The sequence below is a fragment of the Stegodyphus dumicola genome, chromosome 10 (assembly GCF_044657685.1).
Source record: "Stegodyphus dumicola isolate Sdum_Otavi_A_Nest chromosome 10, ASM4465768v1".
NCBI classification, from domain to species: domain Eukaryota; kingdom Metazoa; phylum Arthropoda; class Arachnida; order Araneae; family Eresidae; genus Stegodyphus; species Stegodyphus dumicola.
In genome coordinates this window covers 105,595,416-105,619,012 of record NC_140777.1, presented here as the reverse complement: position 1 = coordinate 105,619,012, position 23,597 = coordinate 105,595,416, and the positions used below count along the sequence as shown (strand labels likewise).

Genomic DNA, 23,597 nt, shown 5'->3' with positions numbered 1-23,597 from the left:
TATTATATACATGTAATTTAAATGCATAAAATGAGGAATGCAGTACTTTTAACTTCTGGCTGTAGACACGGCTGAGACGACAGTAATGGCTGGGTGAAGGCTTGACAAAACAGATAACAAAACTTAATTGAAGAATCACTATCTTTATTTTTACACATTTCAAATCATCTCTGGCAGACGAATTTACTTTTCAACCATATTTGAATACAATAACTTATATACACAGATAGAGGGATACTATGTCATTTCACGTAGGAAAGCACAAGCGGCACACAGTTGTTTGCATAGCAGAAGTCAGGAAGAAAAAGGGGCGTAGTTCCTCGCAAAGCTGTATTTATACTGTGAAGGTGCAGAAAGCATTCTAAGCTATGATTGGTGAATATTAATTTTAGTTACCTTTTTCAAGTAGTGTTATGTAATTTGGAATGATTTTGAATTTGGGAAAACAGATGAATTTAGGGGGGAGAACACCCAATCCAAAATTGTTAATTTTGAGGTCGCCAATTATTTTTAAAGCAGCTATCATATTTTCTTATATTTTACAAATCCCCCCTGTTTAAGAGATAGGTTGAGACAGTAAAGGGTATAGAAAAAGCATTAGAGCAGCAAAAGGTAAGAGATATAATTTTGAAGTAAGAGATATAATTTTAAAAACGCAAAACATAAAATTAACTTTTGAACAATTAAAAAATTATAAGTCGTAAAATTTTGACTGAATTTGACATTTTACTGAAAGTCATAGAATTTTGAATTCAATAATAATTTTGTTTTAAGCAGTATATTCTTTTAAAATAATTGCACATTTTTAGAGTCCTGAAGTTGTTAGAATGTTGAATGAAAATTTTGTAATGTTCTTGATGAAAACAGTTCCACAAAGTAAATGCTCAAATTTTTTCACAAAGTAAATGTTCAAGTGCTTTTCAGATTTTCTTGATGAAAATATTTCCATTATAATATCGATTAAGCTGCTAACATTCATCTAGAAATATAACTCAGATACACATATTTAATACAATAGAAAATTCAATATAAAAACATAATAATATAATGCAATACTGAATAAAACAAGAATACTTTGATGATTATTTGGCCAAGCTTTGAATAAATAAATTAATAGCTCTTTAACTTCCATTTCACTCAAAAAATAACAACAATAAATAAATTTTTCTCCCTGCAAAAATTAATTGCGTCATAACTCTCCCTCTTCTGTCTTCCCTTTTGCTTCCAGACACTTGTGTCGCCTTGCTGCAGATTTAACTTTCCTAATTTTCATCTTTTAAGAAGATGTACAAAACTGGGAGGTGCTTAGTGCACCCACAGTGATAATATGCATTATCCAAGAAATAAAATTATTTGTAAAATTTAAGCCATGTTTGCAATTTTTTTTTTTTTTTTTTTTTTGTTTTTGTTTTGTTTAAGCATTTATTGTTCTAACTACGCATCAAAGTCTTCATGTTAAGATGCAGTCCTCTCCGACGCCAATCTGTTACAACTCTCACTAAGTTATCTTATTTCAATAATGGAGCAGTTTTATTACATCTAATGGTGCTGCTGCTTGACTCAGACCTGTGCAGCATGATCCCTGCTTGATTCAACATCCATAACAGAATTAAATTGCGGATTAAAAGTGTGCAGTTGTCTAGCAATATCAAGAAAGAAAAAGAAAAATACATATATATATTGTTTTCCTCTGAGTTTCTAGTGCTTAAACTTGTAATCTGTTTCTGCTTTATAACTAGTGATCAAAAGTTGGAAGTAAAAAGAAAACATCTATCTTCATGTATATTAACCAAGTGGTTCAAGGTTCTTATGCTAAATGTTTGGTCTACATCCGTTTTCAGTGTGTGGCATGGATTCTCCAGCTATTTTATTGGGTGTTCTTTTCAGTGTTCAAAAATGAGAATTATGCAACAGATTTTAAATTTTGCATCTAAATTTAGTGAAACAGTCCTGAAATTTGATTCTGGTTATTTGTGAAAGCACAGAATATTGTTTAAGAAATAACTCAATATTTCCAATATGATTTGTTAATTTAAAAATTTTGAGTTAATTTAATGTTATTTTGAAAATGATGTATTCTAAACGTTTTTCATTACCATGAAGTAAGTGATTTTTATTAAGTACTGCTTTGAAATTTTATGATACCAAAATTTAGTTTTTCTTAATTATGTTTTACATAATTACATAACAAATTTAAACAACTGTAAATATGTTATTTAGGGAAGGTCATTAAAATTACTGTAATAATAATTAGAAATGAGACTGTTGTTTAAAAATTTGAATTTTAAGAATTTTGAATTGTTTTTTGAATGACTGGTACTTTACCGCTTTCACGGCGCAAGCGATAAAGTCGCCAATAATGGTACAAATGATGCCAAACAAACGGAATATCCTCGCTGGTAACATTTTACGTCTCATTTTTAAAACAAGTCGCAGCTATCTCTTATCAGATTGATTGTTTCTTTCAGTACTGGCATACAACTACATAGCATTTTTATCAGATAGTTTAATTTTATGCCTTAAGGCCAATCGCGGTAATTAAGTCATTTAGGATGCAATCACACTGCTCACACGAAGCACTGTTGCATAAATATAGAAAAGGCAAAGGTTAAATTCATCAGTTCTAATGAGAATGCACTAGTGAAGTAAAGCATTGCAGTTTTACATAGTTTCTGAGTAAGCTATTCGTACGAATTGAAATAATTCTTTCAGTTAAACTTGTATCCCAAATTAAGATTTAACTTGAAATTAATGTAGATAATTACTGAGAGAATTTGATTTTTGTAGTGTAGTTTATGTGAGATGAGATCACTTGGGGTGACGTGATATGAACCGGAGAATTAGGATGTTGAATAATAAAGCCATAGCAAATTCCCAAATTAACATCTTTTTAGAAAATTTTAAATGATATTAAAATGTTTATGCCTTTAAAATAAAAAATTCTCAAGAACTAATATTTGTTAAAATTTTTTATGTGTATACTGTATGTTGTCGCTAATAAAGTTTGCTTGGCGATTTGCTCCGGCGAAACAGAAAAGTACCAAATGAAAACTTTGAAAAACTGGTACAAAAAAACGGACATAGAATTGTGTTTTGAATATACACTGGAGTGCAAAAATTAAGGACGAGATGGTTTTTTCAATATAACTTTGTACAAAAGCTTTCCAAATCAACACATTTAATACCATAAGATCCCCAATATGTAAGGACATGAGTAATGTAAGCAACACTTACTAAAAGAGAAATCAGAGGGATAAAAAGAAGCTTTATTGAAAAAGTAGCATGGAGCGCAATGCGACTGAAGGCCGAAACATCCCTGTGATGGGTGTCCAGAAAGAAACATCCTGTCTTTAATAGGGGATATGATCTCCCCTGACTGCTAGGCAGATTTCACAGCGTCTGCCCATGCTGAGAAAGAGGGTGTCAATGAGTTGTTGAGGCATTGCTGCCCATTCGTTTTGCAGCGCCAATCGAAGCTCCGGAATCGTTACTGGTGGTAAGGTACGAGCTGCCAAGCATCTGCCTAGAAAATCCCATACCTGCTCGATGGAATTGAGATCCGGAGATCGTGTCGGCCAATCCAAACGTTCAATATCCTCACTCTCTAAGAGCTGTTCGGCAGCTACTGTGCGATGACATGGTGCATTATCGTCCATGAAAAGGAACTGTGGACCCATAACGCCTCTAAAAAGATGCACATGTGGAAGAAGAATCTCATTACAATAACGGGTTCCATTGACTGAACCTGCATCGAAGATGTGAAGGTCTGTACGACTACCAAGCATGATGCCTCCCCAAACGAGAACACCGTCACCTCCATACCTGTCCCTTTCAATGATGTTCGAGGGATGATTGCGGCTTCCCCGCTCTCTCCAGATGAGTATGCGATGAGAATCGCTACTCAGACTGAATCTGCTCTCATCTGTAAAGAGTACTCGTCCCCATTCATTGTCTCTCCGATTCCGGTGTTCCCGGCACCACAGAGAACGCCTTCTCCGATGGGCAGGCGTTAGAAGTACACATCGTACAGGGCGTCGTGCAAACAGACCACCACCGTGCAGTCTTCTGGCCACGGTAAAACGCGATATATCGGTCGTCCAGTAGCCTGTCGTGTGTCTAGCAATTTCTCCCGCTGTCTGCCGCCTGTTTCTTCTGGCCTGTAAGGCAATATACCAGTCATCTGCGGGTGTGGTTCCTCGTGGACGACCACTACTAAACCCCCGGATAGCTGTTCCTGTAGTTTGAAATTGTCTCCAAAGTCATGAAACGATGCTGTGAGCAATTCCGAACTCTTCAGCCACAATTGTCACACTGCGGCCTTCCTCCAACTTCCCAATGATTCGACCTCAGGTAAAAGCATCCAGATGTCGTCTAACAGATTGATTATTCGCCATTTCAAGCTGAGGCAGCAACTCGGTGTGATTTTAACTGCTATACGGCGTGCAATCTGTTGGAAAATATAACTTCTTGTAAACCTTTTACTGCATCATCTCTCCTCCTTGAAATATTTATTTAGTTTAGTTCTTATTTTAAAGTAATATATGTTACTTCTACTTCTTTTTCTCGCTGCCACTATTTGTGTTGAGAACGGACTGTTTCAACCTAATTGAGATGCAAAAACGAAAGTGATGTTACGTCATCTGGAAAGCCGATTCGTGCCGATAGCTGATTGGTTGCCGTGAGATGACGTCATTCCTACTTCTGCTATAATCTATCTCGCGTCGCTTCTAGTTCAACCCTTCTCGCCTTCTTCTAGTTCCTGCTTTCCTGGCACTTGGGTGTGCGGTTTCCAGCCCCTTCAGAAGGATGCATGCAGTCCGGTGAATAAAGTGCCTTGGTTCCGGTTTGCGGGATGGCTGTTCCTGAATAAAGTTCCTTGGTGCCTGTCCGCGGGATGGTTGTTCCGGAATGGGGTTCTTTGGTTCATGTCCACAAGATTATTGTTCCGGAATAAATTCCTTGGTTCCAGAGCCTACCATGTGAGTGACTGCCGTGGGCGGCATCCATGTTCTTTAATAAAGGCGGCATTTAAAATACGAGAGCGGCGATTTCTCGTGCAAACGGAGTTAGGCCGGTTTTAAGTGCTTTCAAGAACTTCATTTAAATTTTCAGGTGTTTTCTCAACCATTGATCATGGACGTTTTGAATGTGTAGCCAACTTCATTTTTAGGCGCATAATTAATGTTTAGGACATTTTTGTTTGTATTGAATGCCAGTGTTTTGGAGACCAGGTAAAAATATTATTTGATGAATGATGGTTGTATTATATTTTTCCTAAGATATTGTTGAAATTTATTTTCTGTGTTTTTATTCTTTATTTTATTGTTAATAAATTGGTTAAGTTCAAAACCTTTTATTGTCTTCAATGTCTGCACAACATGGTATCTCAGGGAGCTTTTATTGCTACTACTGCTAAATGTTTAATTTTTTTTCAAACTTTAAACTTTGCTTTAGCATCATTTTGGTTATGGGCCACCAGCCCCTGAGTTATTTTTGGTGCAGACTTTTGAAGTTTAAAGTTAATTTAGGACTTAAGAGATTGGGGGGGGTGGTTTTTGTTAAAATTCAAATATGGCTACTGTTAGTGTCATGCATAATATTGCTAAACTTGAGGCATGTAATTACTTTACATGGTCCAAAGATATGAAATTTGTTTTAAATGAAAAAAATGCATGGCTTTTGGTCAAAGGTATTGAAAAATGTCCTGATTTAAATGATGTTAAGGGTATTACAAAAGAAATTATTGCCGACTATCAAAATAGAAGTCATTTGGCATTATCGTTAATTTATATGAATGTAAGCCCTGAATATAGAAACTTGATATGTGAAATTGATGACCCGGTAGTGGCATGCAATACGCTTGCCAAATACTTCCAGCCATATTATCGGTCAAGACATATGTCCCTGTTTTCAGAGTTCTTAAATTGTAAAATTAAGCCAAATGAAAGTATTAGTTTCTTTTCTTCTAGATTAAAACGCGTAACTGAACAATTAGCTGATATTAATCAGGCTGTAAGAGACGTATATATATGTTTCCAGTTTCTTAGGTTCCTTCCAGATAAATTTGATCAAGTAGTTCAGAATGTTTTGAGGTGGCCAGATGAAAAGTTCATTTTTAAAAATGTTGAACTTGAAATACTAGCAGAGGAAACGCGTCTTAACTTAAGAGAGATAGATAGGGAAAACTCCAATAAGACTATAGAAGTCCAAAGTACTAACTGTGAACACAAATTTAAGCAGATTAAAGGGCTCAAGTGTTATAGATGTGGCCGTCTAGGTCATATTCAAAAATACTGTAGAATGAAAGGTAATTTTCCAGATCACCCTCACCTGCTTCTTCTGTTTCCTCAGCTGTATCCAGTAGTAATAAAACATCTCCTAAGTGTAAGAATAAACCCAAGTTGAGTAAAGGTAAAAATAATTCCCATGCTCAGTCCCATTTTATAGCTCAAGCTAATGTTAACAATTTGGAGGAAAACGATGATAGTTGGATATTTGATACGGCTGCATTTCATCATTTTTGTAAAAATCATGAATTGTTTGATACTTTTTCTCCTGTGAAAAATGAGAATATGCTAGTAGCTATTGATGGGGTAACTTTTCCAATTCATGGGAAGGGTACTGTTAAAATGAAATTTGGGGATACAGTTATTTTGCTTAAAGATGTGTTATACTCACCTGAACTGAGACGAAATTTAATATCTGGACCTAGGGTGGATATCAATGGAGCAAGATTTTATGGTAAAAATGAGCAAATTAAAGTTACTGATGATGAAAATGAAACTTTGTACAAAGCTAAGTTGATAGGAAGTAACTATCATGTATTCCCGAAAATAGTCAAAAAGGGGGCAAATCTGTAAAATTTGAGGCATCCACAGTTCAGCATAATAATAGTGAATTATGGCATGGTCGGTTTGGTCATATAAATTATGGTGCTATTGTCAGGACTAGTAAGAGACATTCAGTTCGAGGTCTTCCTGTGTTAAAGCACTCACCTAATTTGTTTTGTGAACATTGCCAAATCAATAAACAAAGAAGAATCTCCTATAGACCCTTAGAAGGTATTCAAGTAAAGAGGCCGCTTGAAAGGGTTTTTTCTGATGTATGGGGATCTATTAAAATTCCAGGTAGGAATAGTGAACGTTATTTCGTTTCCTTTATTGACGAATATTCTCGTTACATGGTAGTGTACCCCATTGTGGAGAACTGTCTGAGAAAAGTCAGGTGTTTGAAGTATTTGAAAGGCATATAGCATGTGCGGAAAGATCTTTGAACCTTAGGTTGAAATACTTTAGGACTGACAATGGGCGAGAATATGATAATGATCAATTCAGGTCATATTGTAATAAAAATGGTGTAAAGCACAAATTTACAGATGTATATACTCCAGAACAGAATGGAGTTTGTGAGAGATTTAATCAGACAGTTCTCAACAATGTACGTGCAATCTTACATGATAGTGGAATGAGTTCCGAATTTTGGTCAGATGCAGTAATGTATTTTGCATATTCATTTAATAGAATTTGTCATAAGGGCCAAGATAGAACCCCATTCGAATTGTACACTAAGCGGAAACCATCAGTACGTCACCTTAAGGCATTTGGAACGATTGCCTATGTGGGAATTCCAAAGGCTAAAAGGAATAAGCTTGATCCAAAGGCAACGAAGGGCTGATTGATTGGGTACAGTGTGCAAACAAAAGGGTACAAGATTTGGTTGGAAAATGAGCAAAAGGTAGTAGAAACCCTAAATGCTACTTTTAAAGAGTCAATTGGAATGCAGAAAAGTGGCAGTGGAGCTGCACTGGGCACCCTTCCTGATTTGGAGTCTGAAGAAAGGGTAGAGTTCCAATCTACTGATACTCCAGTTGGTTATTTTCCTGAAATAGAGGAAAGAACCGATACCAATGTACCTTCTTCTACAATTGGCACTGACACTCAATCTACATTGAGACAAGTAACTTGGCTTTGTAAACCTGTTCCAAGGCCAGACGGCACTCGTACGGATGTGTATTATTTTGAGAGGGGGTCTAATCAAAGACTACGATCACCAAATGATGTAGAAAGGTATTGCACTGAACATAATATTCAGTATGATCCTACTTTGTTTGATTTCAAGAGAAGCAATACCTTAGTGGTGAAATCGACCCAACTGGCACTCCTTCGACGTCATATACCCGAGATAGCTGACTAGAGGTTTCAATTCCAAACACTTCTAACCAGGCAATGAAATCCACAGAAAAGCTTAAATGGATAGAGGCAATGGAAGAGGAAATGGCCAACATGCGAAAGCATAAGGTATGGCATCTTGTTCCACTTCCTAAAGACAAGACTCCACTAGGTTGCAGGTGGATTTTCAACATTAAACGTGACGAATTTGGAAACATTGTTCGTTTTAAAGCTCGTTTAGTGGCTCAGGGTTATCGGCAAATTAAATATGATACCTATGATGAAACCTACTCGCCTGTAGTCAACTTTTCAGTAATAAGGCTCTTCTTCTCCCTTTTAGTTGCACACCTTAGATGGGCAAATATATAATGCGACGAAAAAAGTGCCTATCTCTACGCTCCTTTATCAGAGGAAATTTACATGTCCCAACCTCAGGGTTTTGTAGAGCGAGATAAAGAAACTTTTTTCGTTTAGATAGAGCCTTGTATGGTTTGCATCAGAGTGGGCGATTATGGTACTACGAGTTGGATAGAACACTATGTAACCTAGGGTTTATCAAGTTTGAGTGGTGTAATTGTGTCTATCGTTTTAAAGATTTTGTCATTCTGTTGGTTTATGTTGATGATATAGTTGTGTTTGGAAAAAGTGAAGTTCAGGCCAAAAGAATATTAAAAGTCCTGAGTTCACATTTTGATTTGAAAATTTTAGGTAAAACAAGAAAGCTTTTGGGTGTGGAATTTGAATATGAGAAAAATAGTGTTTTAATTCATCAGCAATTATATATAGAAGACATAGTTGATCAATTCAAGTCTTTTAAAATACAAATTACTTCCCTCCCAATAGTTAAAGGTGTGAAACACCCAAAGTCTCAAAGTCCCAGTACACAAGAAGAAACGACTGAAATGATGAATTATCCTTATAGAAATGTTTTGGGATGTCTCTCGTTTCTTTGCAATCGTACTCGTCCGGATATAGCTTATGCTGTTAATATATTTTCTCAGTTCCAAAGCAATCCTGGTGAGTTTCACTGGGAAGGATTACTTAAACTTTTAGGGTACGTTTCCAATACCAGACAGCACAAATTTAAACTGGTATGCAAGGAACTGAAGCTCAATGTATATTCAGATTCGGATTTTGCTTCAAGCAGGGATGATATGGTGTCTATTGGTGGACAAATAGCTTTGTTGGGAGAATCACCTGTATCTTGGCGTACATTTAAAGAAAGGGGAGTGAGTTTGTCTACTATGGAGGCTGAATTTATCTCCATGACTGAATCAGCAAAAGAATTAGTTTCGTTTAAAAATATTTTGGATGAATGCATTCAGTTTAAGATTGCAAGTAACTATGTTTCGAGGCCAATATTGTTTGCTGATATCATGGCTGCTATATGTTTTACAAAGTCACCCATTGAAAACTCAAGGACAAAACATATAGATGTGAAACTATTTTTCATTTGTGATCTTTGAACAGGGAAATTTTTGATTTAAAATATGTTCCAAGTAAAGATAATCTGGCTGATCCCATGACAAAACCACTGACTAAGCATAACCTGATAAGATTTTGTGGAACAATTTTCTTATGAAATTTGTTTTTGTGTGTATTTAAGTTAAGAGTTTTGTTGAAATTTGAAAATATGTTATAAGTCATATGTGATGGATATTAGGTAAATGTAAAACTGTATAGTGTAGAATGTTATATGAGTGACCAGGGCCCTGAGTAAAAGTATTGAGTGTGTGATCATATATATGTCTTTGTATTGTTTTGTAACACGTTGGACTTTCTTGTTATGGTAAATTTTTTTGAATAATGGGATAAGATGTTCCCAAAGGAAAATTTTTCTTAAAAATTTCTGAATTGAATGAAATTGTGATATTTATTTATTCTTGTTTTGAATTTTGTAAAGATACTGGCATTCAGTTTTTATTTCAGGTCAGAGATGATGATGTGGGGGGCATTTGTTGGAAAATATAACTTATTGTAAACCTTTTACTGCATCATCTCTCCTCCTTGAAATATTTATTTAGTTTAGTTCTTATTTTAAAGTAATATATGTTACTTCTACTTCTTTTTCTTGCTACCACTGTTTGCATTGAGATCGGACTGTTTCAACCTAATTGAGATGCAAAAACGAAAGTGATTTTACGTCAACTGGAAAGCCAATTCGTGCCGATAGCTGATTGGTTGCCGTGAGATGACGTCATTCCTACTTCTGCTATAATCTATCTCACGTCGCTTCTAGTTCAACCCTTCTAGCCTTCTAGTTCCTGCTTTCCTGGCACTTGGGTGTGTGGTTTCCATCCCCTTCAGAAGGATGCATGCAGTCCGGTGAATAAAGTGCCTTGGTTCCAGTTTGCGGGATGGCTGTTCCTGAATAAAGTTCCTTGGTGCCTGTCCGCGGGATGGTTGTTCCGGAATGGGGTTCCTTGGTTCATGTCCACAAGATTATTGTTCCGGAATAAATTCCTTGGTTCCAGAGGCTACCATGTGAGTGACTGCCATGGGCGGCATCCATGTTATTCAATAAAGACGGCATTTAAAATACGTGAGCGGCGATTCCTCGTGCAAACGGAGTTAGGCCGGTTTTAAGTGCTTTCAAGAACTTCATTTAAATTTTCAGGTGTTTTCTCAACCATTGATCATGGACATTTTGAATGTGCAGCCAACTTCATTTTTAGGCCGCATAATTAATGTTTAGGACATTTTTGTTTGTATTGAATGCCAATGTTTTGGAGACCAGGTAAAAATATTATTTGATGAATGATGGTTATATTATATTTTTCCTAAGACTCTGATATTGTTGAAATTTATTTTCTGTGTTTTTATTCTTTATTATATTGTTAATAAATTGGTTAAGTTCAAAACCTTTTATTGTCTTCAATGTCTGCACAACATGGTATCTCAGGGAGCTTTTATTGCTACTACTGCTAAATGTTTAATTTTTTTTCAAACTTTAAACTTTGCTTTAGCATCACAATCTCTTTGTCAGAAATACTGATCTTACACCGACAACATGCTGTATACTACTCAGACACTCCCTTATTACGTCTACCTGAATATCTGCGCATGTGCTACCGTACATCACCTTACTTAATCTCCTGATTGGTCTTTCTGTCCGCTCTGCCTCTTCGTTCAGCTGATATGCTAATTTTTCGACTTCGTCCTTAATTTTTGCACACCAGTGTAATGTAGAATATATGTAATGTTTAGAATATTAAGTACAGTTATGATGCATATAAAAATACTAAAAATTTTTTATAAAAAAATAAATGAATAAAAAATAATTGCATGTAAAGTGCAATTCAAAAGGCCAGTTGCCTTTAAAAAAGGAATGGAAGACTTTGTAAGCAACTGCCAAAGTAACACGTAACCATTCATGATACAACACGAGCAGTTTTAAGTGGTTTTGCTCAATAGATGGAAATGATTAAATCTGAGAAAGCTGTGGGGTCCTGCTGTCCCTTTCAATGATGCAGTTTTGAGTAAAATAAGAAAATTAGAAATAGAACTACTAGTAATAGAACAGTAAAAATCATAATTTTAGTAATACAGTACAAAGTCCGTGATCCAGACGTCCATTATCCGGAATGATCTATAATCCGGACCTCAAAGCCACAAACTTTTTTTTGTATGCTTTAGGCATGCGTGTTAATGCACATTTATGCATGCACATGTGCTTTGGAATGATGTGTCTCCAGATACGTTAAAAAATACTTGGCATAATTTGTGGCCAGCTACCACATTTCATGGTGAGGACGATGAAGATGATAGCCGCAAATTTGAAGGTTTACGGACATCGTAAAGTAAAGGTGAAATTTTCCAGTTATTGGATTTTGTAAAGAAATGTGGAGAAGCGGTAATAAACAAAGATGATATAACAGAAGTTTTTCATCGCAACGACAATGCCCCAATCATCAATCAACGGACGGCAAAATCTGTAGTATGGTTCTAGATCCAGAAAATACCGCTTCCGATAGTGAAGAAAGAGACAGAGAGATTATTGAAAACAAAAACATTTTGATTGACAAGTTAGTCGGTATTCTCGACACAGCAATTACAGGACTTGAACACTGGAACTTTGTAATTGAACAAGAAATTATGTCTGTTTATAGAATTAAAGAGGAATTATTAGCACAAGAAATGAAGCAACTTAAACAACTTACATCGAAAGAAATGTTTAATAAAGTAAACAATTAAGTATTAAGCTTTTTTCTTTTTTTTTTTTCTTTTCTTTTCTTTTTTTTTTTTTTTTTTTTTTTTTTTTGTAAATTTTGATACCCTTTAGATCATAATTGCTCTTTATTTCATAAATTACGGTTTCATATTGTTAATTGTATAATTTCTGCATGCCGTCTTACCAGATTTAAATTGAGGATCTATAATTCAGAATCACCGAAGTCCCGATGAGTGCGGATTACGGACTTTGTACTGTACTATTATAAAATTTATGATGTTCAAATATTGAAATTTAGTTATGTTTTGAACTTTTGTGTTTATTCAAAATAAATAATGTATATGAAAAATTGTTTTCAACTGCGATACTGTGTGCAAAGCCTTTCCTGGAAAAATCTATGTAGCGTATTCGGAAACTAAGTACCGTTTCATTCTAGCGCCGTCGCAGCGCTGTGGTAGGCGTCCCGCGCATGCGCACTAGTCTTTCTTGTTCACTGACTTTCAACTGTCGCCATTTTGGTTGCTCTATGTTGTGTTTTCAGTTTGCTGTGCACATTCAAAATGTTTAAGACAATTAGTTCTCCCGCTGACTGGGAGATTCGTGCTGTGATTAAATTTTTGAACGCAAGGAATGTTAAACCGGCCGAAATTTATCGTCAAGTGACAGAAGTTTACAGTGAATACGTGATAAGTGATAGAATGGTGAGAAAGTGGGTAAGAATGTTTAATGTAGGTCGAACAAATGTCCACGCCGAGGCTCGGAGTGGTCGGTCTTCTGTTGTCACCGATGATTTGGTAAGGAAAGTTGATGAAGCAATTCATGAGAACAGACACTTCACAATGACAACTCTTTCAGAGGCATTTCCACAAATTTCATGTACTGTTTTGTTCGAAATTGTGTCTGACCGCTTGAATTATCGCAAACTGTGTTCCCGATGGGTTCCAAAAATGCTCACTGATTTCACAAAACAAAGCGACTTGGTAGTGCCCTGACATTTCTCACGCGGTACAGTGATGAGGGAGAAAACTTTTTAAACCAAATTGTGACAGGTGATGAAACTTGGGTGTGTCATTTCACACCAGAATCGAAACAACAATCGATGGAGTTTAGACACACTCATTCTCCGAAAAAAACAAAAGTTCAAAGTGACAATGTCATCACAAAAATCATGTGCACTGTCTTCTGGGATAGGAAAGGCGTTTTGCTTACTGAATTTTTTCCCAGAGGTGAAACCATTAATGTGGCACGATATTGTGAGACTTTAACAAAGCTAAGGCGTGCCATTCAAAACAAACCAAGAGGAATGCTCTGTAAAGGAATTGTGTTGCTCCATGACAATGCTCGGCCCCGTACTGCTGGTGTCACTCAATCGTTAATTCGACAGTTTCATTGACAGCAGTTCGATCACCCACCGTACAGCCCGGACTTGGCGCCGTCCGACTATCACTTGTTCCTGCACATGAAGCGCGAGCTTGGTGGCAAGCGCTTTGGGTCTGACGATGACACAAAAAATGCTGTGGAGTCGTGGCTATCGAAACTGGCGGAAAGTTTCTTTGACGACGGTATACAAAAACTGGTCACCCACTAATACAAGGGTTTGATCATTGGCGGAAACTACGTTGAAAAATAGTTTAAGACATGTATTTTCATGTAAAAATAAGATTGGATTCAAAAAAAATTGTTTTACTATTTTTTTTTTTTTTTTCAATACAGTACTACTTAGTTTCCGAATACGCCTCGTAATTATGTGGACTCTAAAACACAAAGACTTTTGGACTGAAAATTTTTAAAGGACTCTAAAATATTATCAGAGTTTATATTTTGCAATTATGTAAATAATTTTTTTGGTCAAAATTTCAGGATTTATATTTTTCAAATTATTTCTCTTCATTGGCTAATGCTTTAGAGCTTTCTCTCTCACCTAGCCCTTTTCTTCTTAACGGAGGGCAATATGCAAAATATAAAATTTAATTTTCAAATAATAAATTAATAGCTCTTTAACTTTTGTTTCATTCTAAAAATAACAGCAATAAATATTTCTCCCTGCAGTTCTGATGTGCACTTACCAATGAAATCTGAACCCAAAATCCTGTACATTAAACTGTCATGTGATTTGAAATGGAATTCGTATAAAAGGTCAATTGCATCGCAACTTCCGTCTCTTCCCTTTGTATCGCTGCTTTGCATTTCTGCTAGCTTTGTAGAGTTTACCTTTTTTAATTTAACCCATTCTTTAAGAAATGTGAGCTGTACACGATTGGGAGGAGCAAAGTGCACCCACAGTCATAATGTGCATTATAAAAATATAATTATGCATGGAATTTACCATTATGGGTGTATATCTGTTATACATTTAGAAAACTAAAAGGCGTACCGTAATTTCCGGAAGAAAGGCCGTATCAGCATAAACGCCGCACTCGAGAAAAATGGCGGGAAAAAAATTAAAATTACACAGGAACGCCGCAATAGATTAAATTGCACATGACATCGTCGTGGGCCGTATAGATGCAAAATCTCAACCTAAGTCCTGATATATGACATACCAGTTAAGAAAAATGCATGAAATGAAACCATAACTCAAAAATAAATTAAAAGTAAGAAATGTGGAAAGTATATTTAGCTTTACATATATACTTGTATTTACCCACTAAAGAAGTCCATATTTGTAATACTCAGACTATATTATAAAAAATGTTGCAACAACGAAATATTAACTTTGGATGAAAAAAGGAAATTTTAAATTTTACTTACAAAAGGAATTACAGCAAACTATACATCATATGAAGCCATCAAAATCTTATTCTTCACTATCTGAATTAAAAAGATTTAGTAAATCCTGATCCAAGTCCAAGTCTTCCAGATCGTCACATTCATCCTCTTGGTTTACAGTCTCTTTATCTAAGGATATAATTTCAGCTTCTTTGAACCCTGCTATTATTGACGATGTTTTTACCGATTTCCACGCACTTCCTACCCACTTTGCAACTTCTTCATAAGATGCTCTACGCATTTTATCGCTTTTGGTATACGTATGCAATCCTTCACTCATACAACACTTCCACCACCTTCGGACTTCAGCTTTGAAGGATTTATTACAAGATAAATCTAACAGTTGTAAGATTTTTGTCAAACCATCAGGAATTATTGCTTCGGTCGTAGACAATTTTTGACATCTGGTTTTCACTGACTCAAGTAAATGAGCACGCATCGAATCTATTATCAATAACCCTTTTGGTTGGAAAAAAGATCCCATACGACACTACCAAACTTTTTGTAGCCACTCATGCATGATTGGTTCAAACATCCAGCCATTCTTGTTTGCACAAATAATTATGTCATTAGGAAAATCTGCCTTTGGAATAGTCTTTCGTTTAAAAATTATCATCGGCTTTAGCTTGTCACCATTTGCGGTACATGCTAACACACATGTAAATGACATTTTTTCATGCCCCGTTGTAAGCACAGATACAGTTTTTGCACCAGTTTCATCAACAGTTCTGTTTGCAGGAGAGTCGAAAGCTAACGGCGTTTCATCCATATTTATTATCTGTGAACGAAAAAGTGTTTTTTGGTCAATAATATCTGTCACATATTTTAGAAAAGTTGCCTTTTTATCCTGCCAGTCCATTGGTAATTGTTGCCTGACTGTTGTTCTAGTAGGCACAGAAATATTTTTTCTTTTCATAAATCTGCTATACCTCCTTTGAAATCATTTATATTCATTCATTTTGCTATAAATTTTGCTTGTAAGCGAATTTTTACAGTCGAAATTGCCATTCCCTTTCCTCGTTGCTCCTTTATCCAGTTTTCAAGGTCGTCCTCTAGATTCGACCACCTTACAGTACCATTTTTTTTGGCTCGTTTCTGTTGTGGCATATTTTTAAGAAGTTCTTTTTCAGTTCTCTAATGTCGAATACATCTCTCGTCCACTTCAAACTCTCGAGCTGCTGCTCGTTTTCCAATTTGCTCAGCATGTGAAATTACATTAAGCTTAAAACCAGTAGTATAGCTTCTGTGCCGTTTAGGTGACATTTTCAAAAATTTTCCACTCCCTTCTTACTTAAAAACTATCCAACAAGTACTTGCACCCAAACTGATAGGATCTGTATCTGGCAGAATGTCAAGAAAATTCGATTCATGCTGAAGAAGAAATACGTCAGAGTTCGTTATTGCGAGGGAAGAGGAGTCGTATCCGCCTTTGAAAAAAATTGCAGTAAAGGCAGGGGTGGTGAGAGAATGGGCACTGGAAGATTCATCGAATGGCAGAAGTGAGAGACTATTCAAACTGATGAGATTGTTGATTTGAAAGGGGGAAGAATGTTATTGTTCTGAGATCTCGTTTAGGGTGAATAAGGCATGTAAATACGTTCAAGGGAAATAATGCAAACAAAATAACATTCGCAAAAAGCAACTGAGTGGTCTTTTGTGTGGGAACAGCACCAGTCTATGCAAATGACAAGGCCATCTAAACTATGTACAATGGCTAACATAGGAAATATTTTTAGTGCACCTAAACGCCGCATGGGTAGAAACGCCGCACCCTGTGAAAATTTAAGTTTTAAACACGTAAACGCTGTGGCGTTTCTTCTGGAAATTACGGTAATTGTATGTATTTTAAATGCAATTTTGCAGCTTTCATCTGAGAGATAAAAACTTATAAAAAAAAGGTGTGATGCCTGTCAAAGGGTTGAAGATGGAGATGTCCATACAAATTAAAAACAAAAGGCAATCATCAATAAGGCTGAACTTTCAGCACTTCTAAAACACCTCTGACTGCATTATCAGGAGCGGCATAATTTTCCATAAACCACAAAAATTTTGCAAGTTCTTTGGCTAGCATTCCCCATTCCCTCTTTCTCTCTTCTAAAATAAAGGAAGTTTCTAATTTTTAATTCCACACTGAAACAAAAATTAATGCCACTATACATCTGACAAAGACACAATGAAAGGAGGAAAAACAGGGTTTCCCCCCTAAGCTAGAAATAAAGTCATTTTATCAGAAATAGCATAAAACAGGCAGAAAAATTATATGGAATAGCAAGATAGAACTTTGCAAACAACCTAATACTTTTCAGACTTTATTAGCTGCAGTATTTCTGATCACTAATTTTTTGCTTTATGTGGCTATTCTTCATGTGTACTTTACTTGTATTTTTAATTCTTGATAGATCTCATGTCACTACCTTGTATCTTGTATAATTTATGCAGATCTTGCATAATTCATATTAGTAATATGTTACAATTCACATATACGAAGGTTGCTGTTTATAATTTCTGACCTTGGCAACAGTAAGTATTGCTAGGCAATGATAGACGATTCCAATTGAAAGTTTGATATTATTAATCATAGCTTTTTCAAAATGTTTTGCTATTGTAGCATGATTTGTCTTGTTTACACTGAATACAAAAATTCATTTCAGGCAAAAAAATGGAATTGCCTCATAAGCATTTTCATTACTTTCGACATGGATTATCAAAACAAGAGTGCTTTGATGAACTTAATTCTTTATAAAGCGATAAAGCACCACCCTACAGCACTGTAAACAACTAGTATAACAAATTCAAATGTGGTCGGTGTTCGCTCTAGGACGAATTCCGTGAAGATCGCCAATATAAGTTCTTGTCCCAGAAAATATCGATGCTATGTGTGAACTGATAAAGCAATATCGTCACGTGACATACCGTGAGATTGAGGCCTATTTGAGCATTAGTATGATAAGTATCAATAAGATATTGCATAAACATTTGGCCATAAAAAAGCTCTGTTCGCGTTGGATCCTGCATAATCTGACAAATACTCAAAAAATGGTTCGTGTCAATTGGTGCAAGGAAATGTTGGAAAAATACGTTCAAGATGCATCTACACAGGTGACGAATCATGGATCTATGCTTATGAGCCTGAAACAAAACAGCAGTCCACTATATGGGTCTTCCCAAGATGAGACAAATCCATCAAAAGTTATTCGTGGAAGAAGCACATCAAAGAAAATGGTTGCCTGTTTTCTCGGCACTATAGTTATGTGGCGACAGTCGCATTACAGCAACACAGCATTGTGAATTCTAAATTATACATAACCATTTGTTTGCCAGAAGTCATCGCAGACATGTGAAAAAAAGCAGAAGCGGCGAATCATTCTTCATCATGACAATGCAAGCTCTCACACATCAGCTCAAACAAAAGAATTTTTGAGAGGGCAAAACATCAAATTGATGGGTCGTCCGCCATACAGCCCTGATTTGGCACCCAATGACATTTTTTTTTATTCCTGTAGATCAAAAATAAATTACATGGTCAGCAATTTGCGACACCCATAGAAGCAGTTACCTCAATCAGAATGAAAAAAATACTACAAAAACTGGTTCAAACACATGCAAAAGTGTAGTAATCTCCATGGAGAATACTTTGAAAAACAATAAAACCAATTTTTATCATATTTTTTTTTTTTTTTCCATTATTAGGCCAGAAATATAAATAGTAACCCTCATATATAGTTTTTAAATTTTACACAAATAGATGGTTACACAAAGCTGTAGAAACATTTGCTACTACTAAAAATTCATCACTCAAAGAAAAGTGTTACATTTGATATTCATTTAGAACATGGAAAAGTATCTTGCCAGTGTCTATGCCATGTTTTAATTAATATATAAGCATTACAAACTTTCTCCTAATTTTTCTTTTTATGTATATTTAAAATATGTAATGCCATTTTTAGAAGAAAAAATAATTACCAAAACCCAGCATAGTATGGTTCTCTTGGGACCTTCAAATAAAATGGCATGTTATAACCCTCAAAACCAATCCTTGGATATGAACATCGCTGCTTAGAGCCTTTATTCCCATGTCCATGGGTCATGCCACCATGCTGCCCTCTCGAACGGCCCTAAGAGGAATTCGAAGTAGCAAATTAAATATTTTAAATAATATAACACAATATTAGCAAATTAAGAAAACAACACTAGCTAGAAAATATTCATTCTTAAGCTCCATAATTTATTAAAACATTATAGTTTAAATAATTTCTTTCCAAAATTACCTATTCTCTTTGACAGTTAAATATTTAAATTTAATGGCTGCTAGATAAAAATCTGGCATACACAGTTTTTAAATCAAAAATCTCATGTCAATTATTTACTTTCCCTTAGTTCAAAAAAATCATATAATCAAAATCAGCATTTACAATGTTTTTTTTTTTTCAAAATATCTTTACTAACAAAGATTAATGACTCTGCTCAACTTTTCTACAACTTAAAATTTAAAGATGTAGATTATGCTCATAATTTATAATTGCAAAGTACCTAAAGACAATTTTTTCAGGAAAAATGTCTTTCAGAACATTTTGAGGAAAAACTGAAGCACATTTATACCACATAAGAAAAAAATCTGATGTGTACACCACAACTTCCTCGTACGGAATATTAAATTATACACATTTTTTCTTGCATTTCATTTAAACTTATTGGATTGAATTAAATTTACTTCGCCGACAGTGCATAAACGACAATAGAATAAATGCATTCCTTAAAATTCACTCTAGTATTTGTTTACCATAGCGACACTCTGGCGCTAGATTTGCTTAACAGTATTATATTTCGTTCATATTATAACTCATAATGCACAAAATTTATATCATTTAAAGAACAGAATTATCTAATCATTGCCACATGTTCTATTCAAATACTATAATAAAGCTAGAATGATGTATAAAAGAAATTAAGCAAACAAAACAAAAAAGAAACAGTTTTTCACAGACGATTGAGTATTTCTCATTCAAAAAACTCAAAATATCTATATTAAAAATTACAAAGTAAATTTTAAACACTTATTTCCCAAAAAAAATTCCGGAAAGGATTAAGCATAATTTAATTGGCAATAACAAATGAAGGCGTTATCTTTGTTGTTGTGAAGCTAAGTTTCTCTAGATTGGCAGCAAATCCACTAGTCTGCTGTTTCAAATGTAAACAAGCAATGGCCGCCATAAAAAAAAGGCTTAGCGGCACTTAAACAACTTTAAAATTGTTGATAATTCTAAAAATATTGCATACAGATTTACTAAAGGCATAAAAACCTTAACCAGAACATAAAAACAACATAATTCAATCATTTTTAAAGCAAAAAATGTACAATTTACAAACATATACGAGTAAAGAAACTGAGATTAATGACACGGGTAACAGAGTGGATATATATATAAATATATTTATATACGTTTGGTACAGCCGATTGCAACCAAAATACGAGGTGCACATCTACATGTTATAGCAGTCCTATATACAAAATTTCGATGTTCTGCGGCTACTCGTTTTTGAGTTATGTGAGATGCGTATGTACATACGTTCGTACAGACGCCACGAAAAATTCTCTTTAGAATTAATTTTAAAGCAGTTTTATTTTTTGGAGGAAACGAGTCTTTTATTCTGTCCTTACGTATAGATATCATACAAAAACATCGTTAAATTGCATTCGATAGCGGTCAAAATGGATATTTTCATTGAAATATGCTGCCTGAACCTTTTCGCGATTACAATACTTCCATAAAACTTCATACAAGGAAGTAAAAAGGTACTATTTCGTTTTGAGGTCCGTAAAAAAATTGCAGCAAAAATTTATGCGCAAAAGTGCCAAATCTAGCGTACACGCTGATTTCAAATTGCGTAAGCTTAGATAGTTCTATATTTCTTAAGACGCCATTGAAATACTAGTTTAATTTTTAAATCCTTTTTTAATACCACTGTGGATTTTTCAAAATTTTTCAAACAAAGGCATCATTCATTATAGAAATTTATGTTTGAATATGAGATGAAATAATGCTTTAGCTATAACTCGGTAGCCACTCAAGTTATGTTTAGCCTTTTTTTATATAAATTATAATAATGATCTGAAATAATCATTTACTCTTATGCTTCCATTCAGTTAGGTTTATCCTTTTTATATAAATTATAATAAAAAAGTATTACCATATTTAACGGCATATAAGACACACTTTTTTTCCTAAATTTGGTCTCAAAAAAGTTACCTGCATCTTATACGTGAAGGACACAGGTTAACTTTCAATACTGAATACAATTTTTAGCCTGGATAAAGGTCTCGACACACAACTTTTTCTACATCTGCCATAATTATTTTGTGCATGCGTAAAATAACTGTTGCCAAAAAGTGCCAAAGCTCGAAGCTGATGTCGAAGTTCGAACAGGTTCGACGGTCACATTACGTTCATGGAGCCTTTTCTTCTTTACATAGACTTTCTTTGACTCAGCCGACACACGTGTCGGTTTCAGTGCCACTCTGTATAAACGTGTCGATATCGGTGTTTAAAACTATTTGTTTATAAAAAATACCCTGGAAAATATGACTACAGGAAACAAGAGATTAAGCTATACAATTCTTTATAAACTAGGAGTGTTAAACTACGTTAAAGTGCATGGAAAATTGAGCAGCAGCAAGGCATTTCGGTCCACCACCAACCAAAAAAATGATACATACTTCGTGACTGCAGGAAGATCAACTGAAGACTGCTAAAAAACAAAAACATAACCTTCGATGCCCAGCTCCATCTTGGCCTGAACTTGAAAATGCCATAAAAATGTGGGTGATAGATAAGAGGATATCTGAGATAAGTGTTTCAACTAAAATGATAATCAATGATGCCAAAGGATTTGTAGAAAAACATGAGAATCAGAACTTTTCAGGGTCTGAGGGCTGGTGCTACGGGTTCATGAAAAGGCAAGGCTTATCAATGTGCACAAAAACAACTATTGCACAGAAAATGCCAGCAGATTATGAAGAAAAAATACTAGCATTTCATAGGTTTGTTATAAATGCATGCAAGAAAACTTCTTTTGAGCTCGGTCAAATAGGAAATATGGATGAAATTCCACTCACATTTGATGTACCTTCCAACAAGACTGTGAGTATTAATAGGTCTAAATCAATAACCATAAAAACCACAGGTCATGAAATAAACCGATATACTGTAGTTCTAACATGTTGTGCTGATGGCGCAAAACTACCGCCGTTTTTCATATTCAAAAGAAAAACTTCCAACGGGTGTAATTGTTTATGTTCATCCGAAAGGCTGGATGGACGAAGCTGGAATGAAACTGTGGTTACAGAACGTATGGGCGAGGCGACCTGGTGGACTCTCAAGAAAACCCTCTCCTTTGGTTTTGGATTAGTTTAGCGCCCATAGAACTGAAACCATAAAGAAAAAAGGCGAGAGAATTAAAAACCCAGACATCTGTCTTTCCTGGTGGAACGCCTAGCCAATTGCAGCCTTTAGATGTATCGGTGAATAAGCCATTTAAGGAAAACGTGCAAGAAAGATGGAACAAGTGGATAGGAGAGCCACATCACGCCCTCACACCCTCAGGCAGAATGAAACGGCCCTCTATTTCAAAAGTGTGCGAGTGGGTAAAAAGATCTTGGGAGGACATAAAGGCTGAAGTCCTTTAAGAAGTGCGGAATCAGTAATGCTCTTGATGGAACAGAAGACGTCGCATTATTCGAAGAAGGTAATATTAGCGATGACGATATTCTCGTTTTCGATGATGATGATAAAAAAAAGGATTTTTATGGTTTTGAAAGTGATTAAAGTCTAATTTCATGATAGGCAATGTTTTCCTTGAATCTGTGTTTTTTGTTGTTTCTGCTTTATTTTGTATTATGTTTGATTGCTTGCCGTTCATTCATTTATTCATTATTGAAATTTACATATTATGTTCAAAATAGCTTGCCGTTTGTCAATTTTCCTTAATAAAAATATGTTTCGTAATTGCATTCAATGGTTGTTTATTTGGCTTTTACGAAGCGTGAGAACTAGAAGAAACCACATTGTGGTACCGAGCTCTCGCACGGACTATTAAAAGTTTTTTTTCTCTTGTGTGTGGCTTTCTAAATAAGGATGCGTCTTATATGCCATCAAATACGGTATATGAAATTAACCTTTTATCTAAATTAAAACAATAATCTTAGATAGTTATTTACTATTATACTTCCTTTCTTGCATTACGGTTGGCGCAATTTTTTTGGCAGCACTGGCATCAAAAATAGTTTGGCGATTTTGTATGGTTCTGAAAACGGAATAGTACCGAAAAAATACCTCATGCAGTGAAATGTTTAGTCACAAGGAATGATGCGAATAAAATAACTATTAGCTTACATGTTAATGGATAAGAATTGATTAACTTTGGCAGTAATTTGACACATACTTTATTTTGGGTAGAAAATGTTTGGCAAGAAGTTCTAAAATAGCTTTCAA

General features: G+C 35.1%; 1 protein-coding gene across 2 annotated transcripts in view; it reads right to left on the bottom strand.

Annotated features, from left to right (window-relative positions):
• mRpL15 (mitochondrial ribosomal protein L15) overlaps positions 1 to 23,597 on the bottom strand; it is a 93,836-nt gene that overhangs the window by 48,723 nt on the left and 21,516 nt on the right. For both annotated transcript variants that reach the window (XM_085825362.1, XM_085825361.1), the window contains exon 2: positions 19,072 to 19,223. In XM_085825362.1, coding sequence (XP_085681488.1) covers positions 19,072 to 19,196 — 125 coding nt within the window. In that variant the 5' untranslated portion in view covers positions 19,197 to 19,223. The remainder of the gene's footprint in view (positions 1 to 19,071; positions 19,224 to 23,597) is intronic.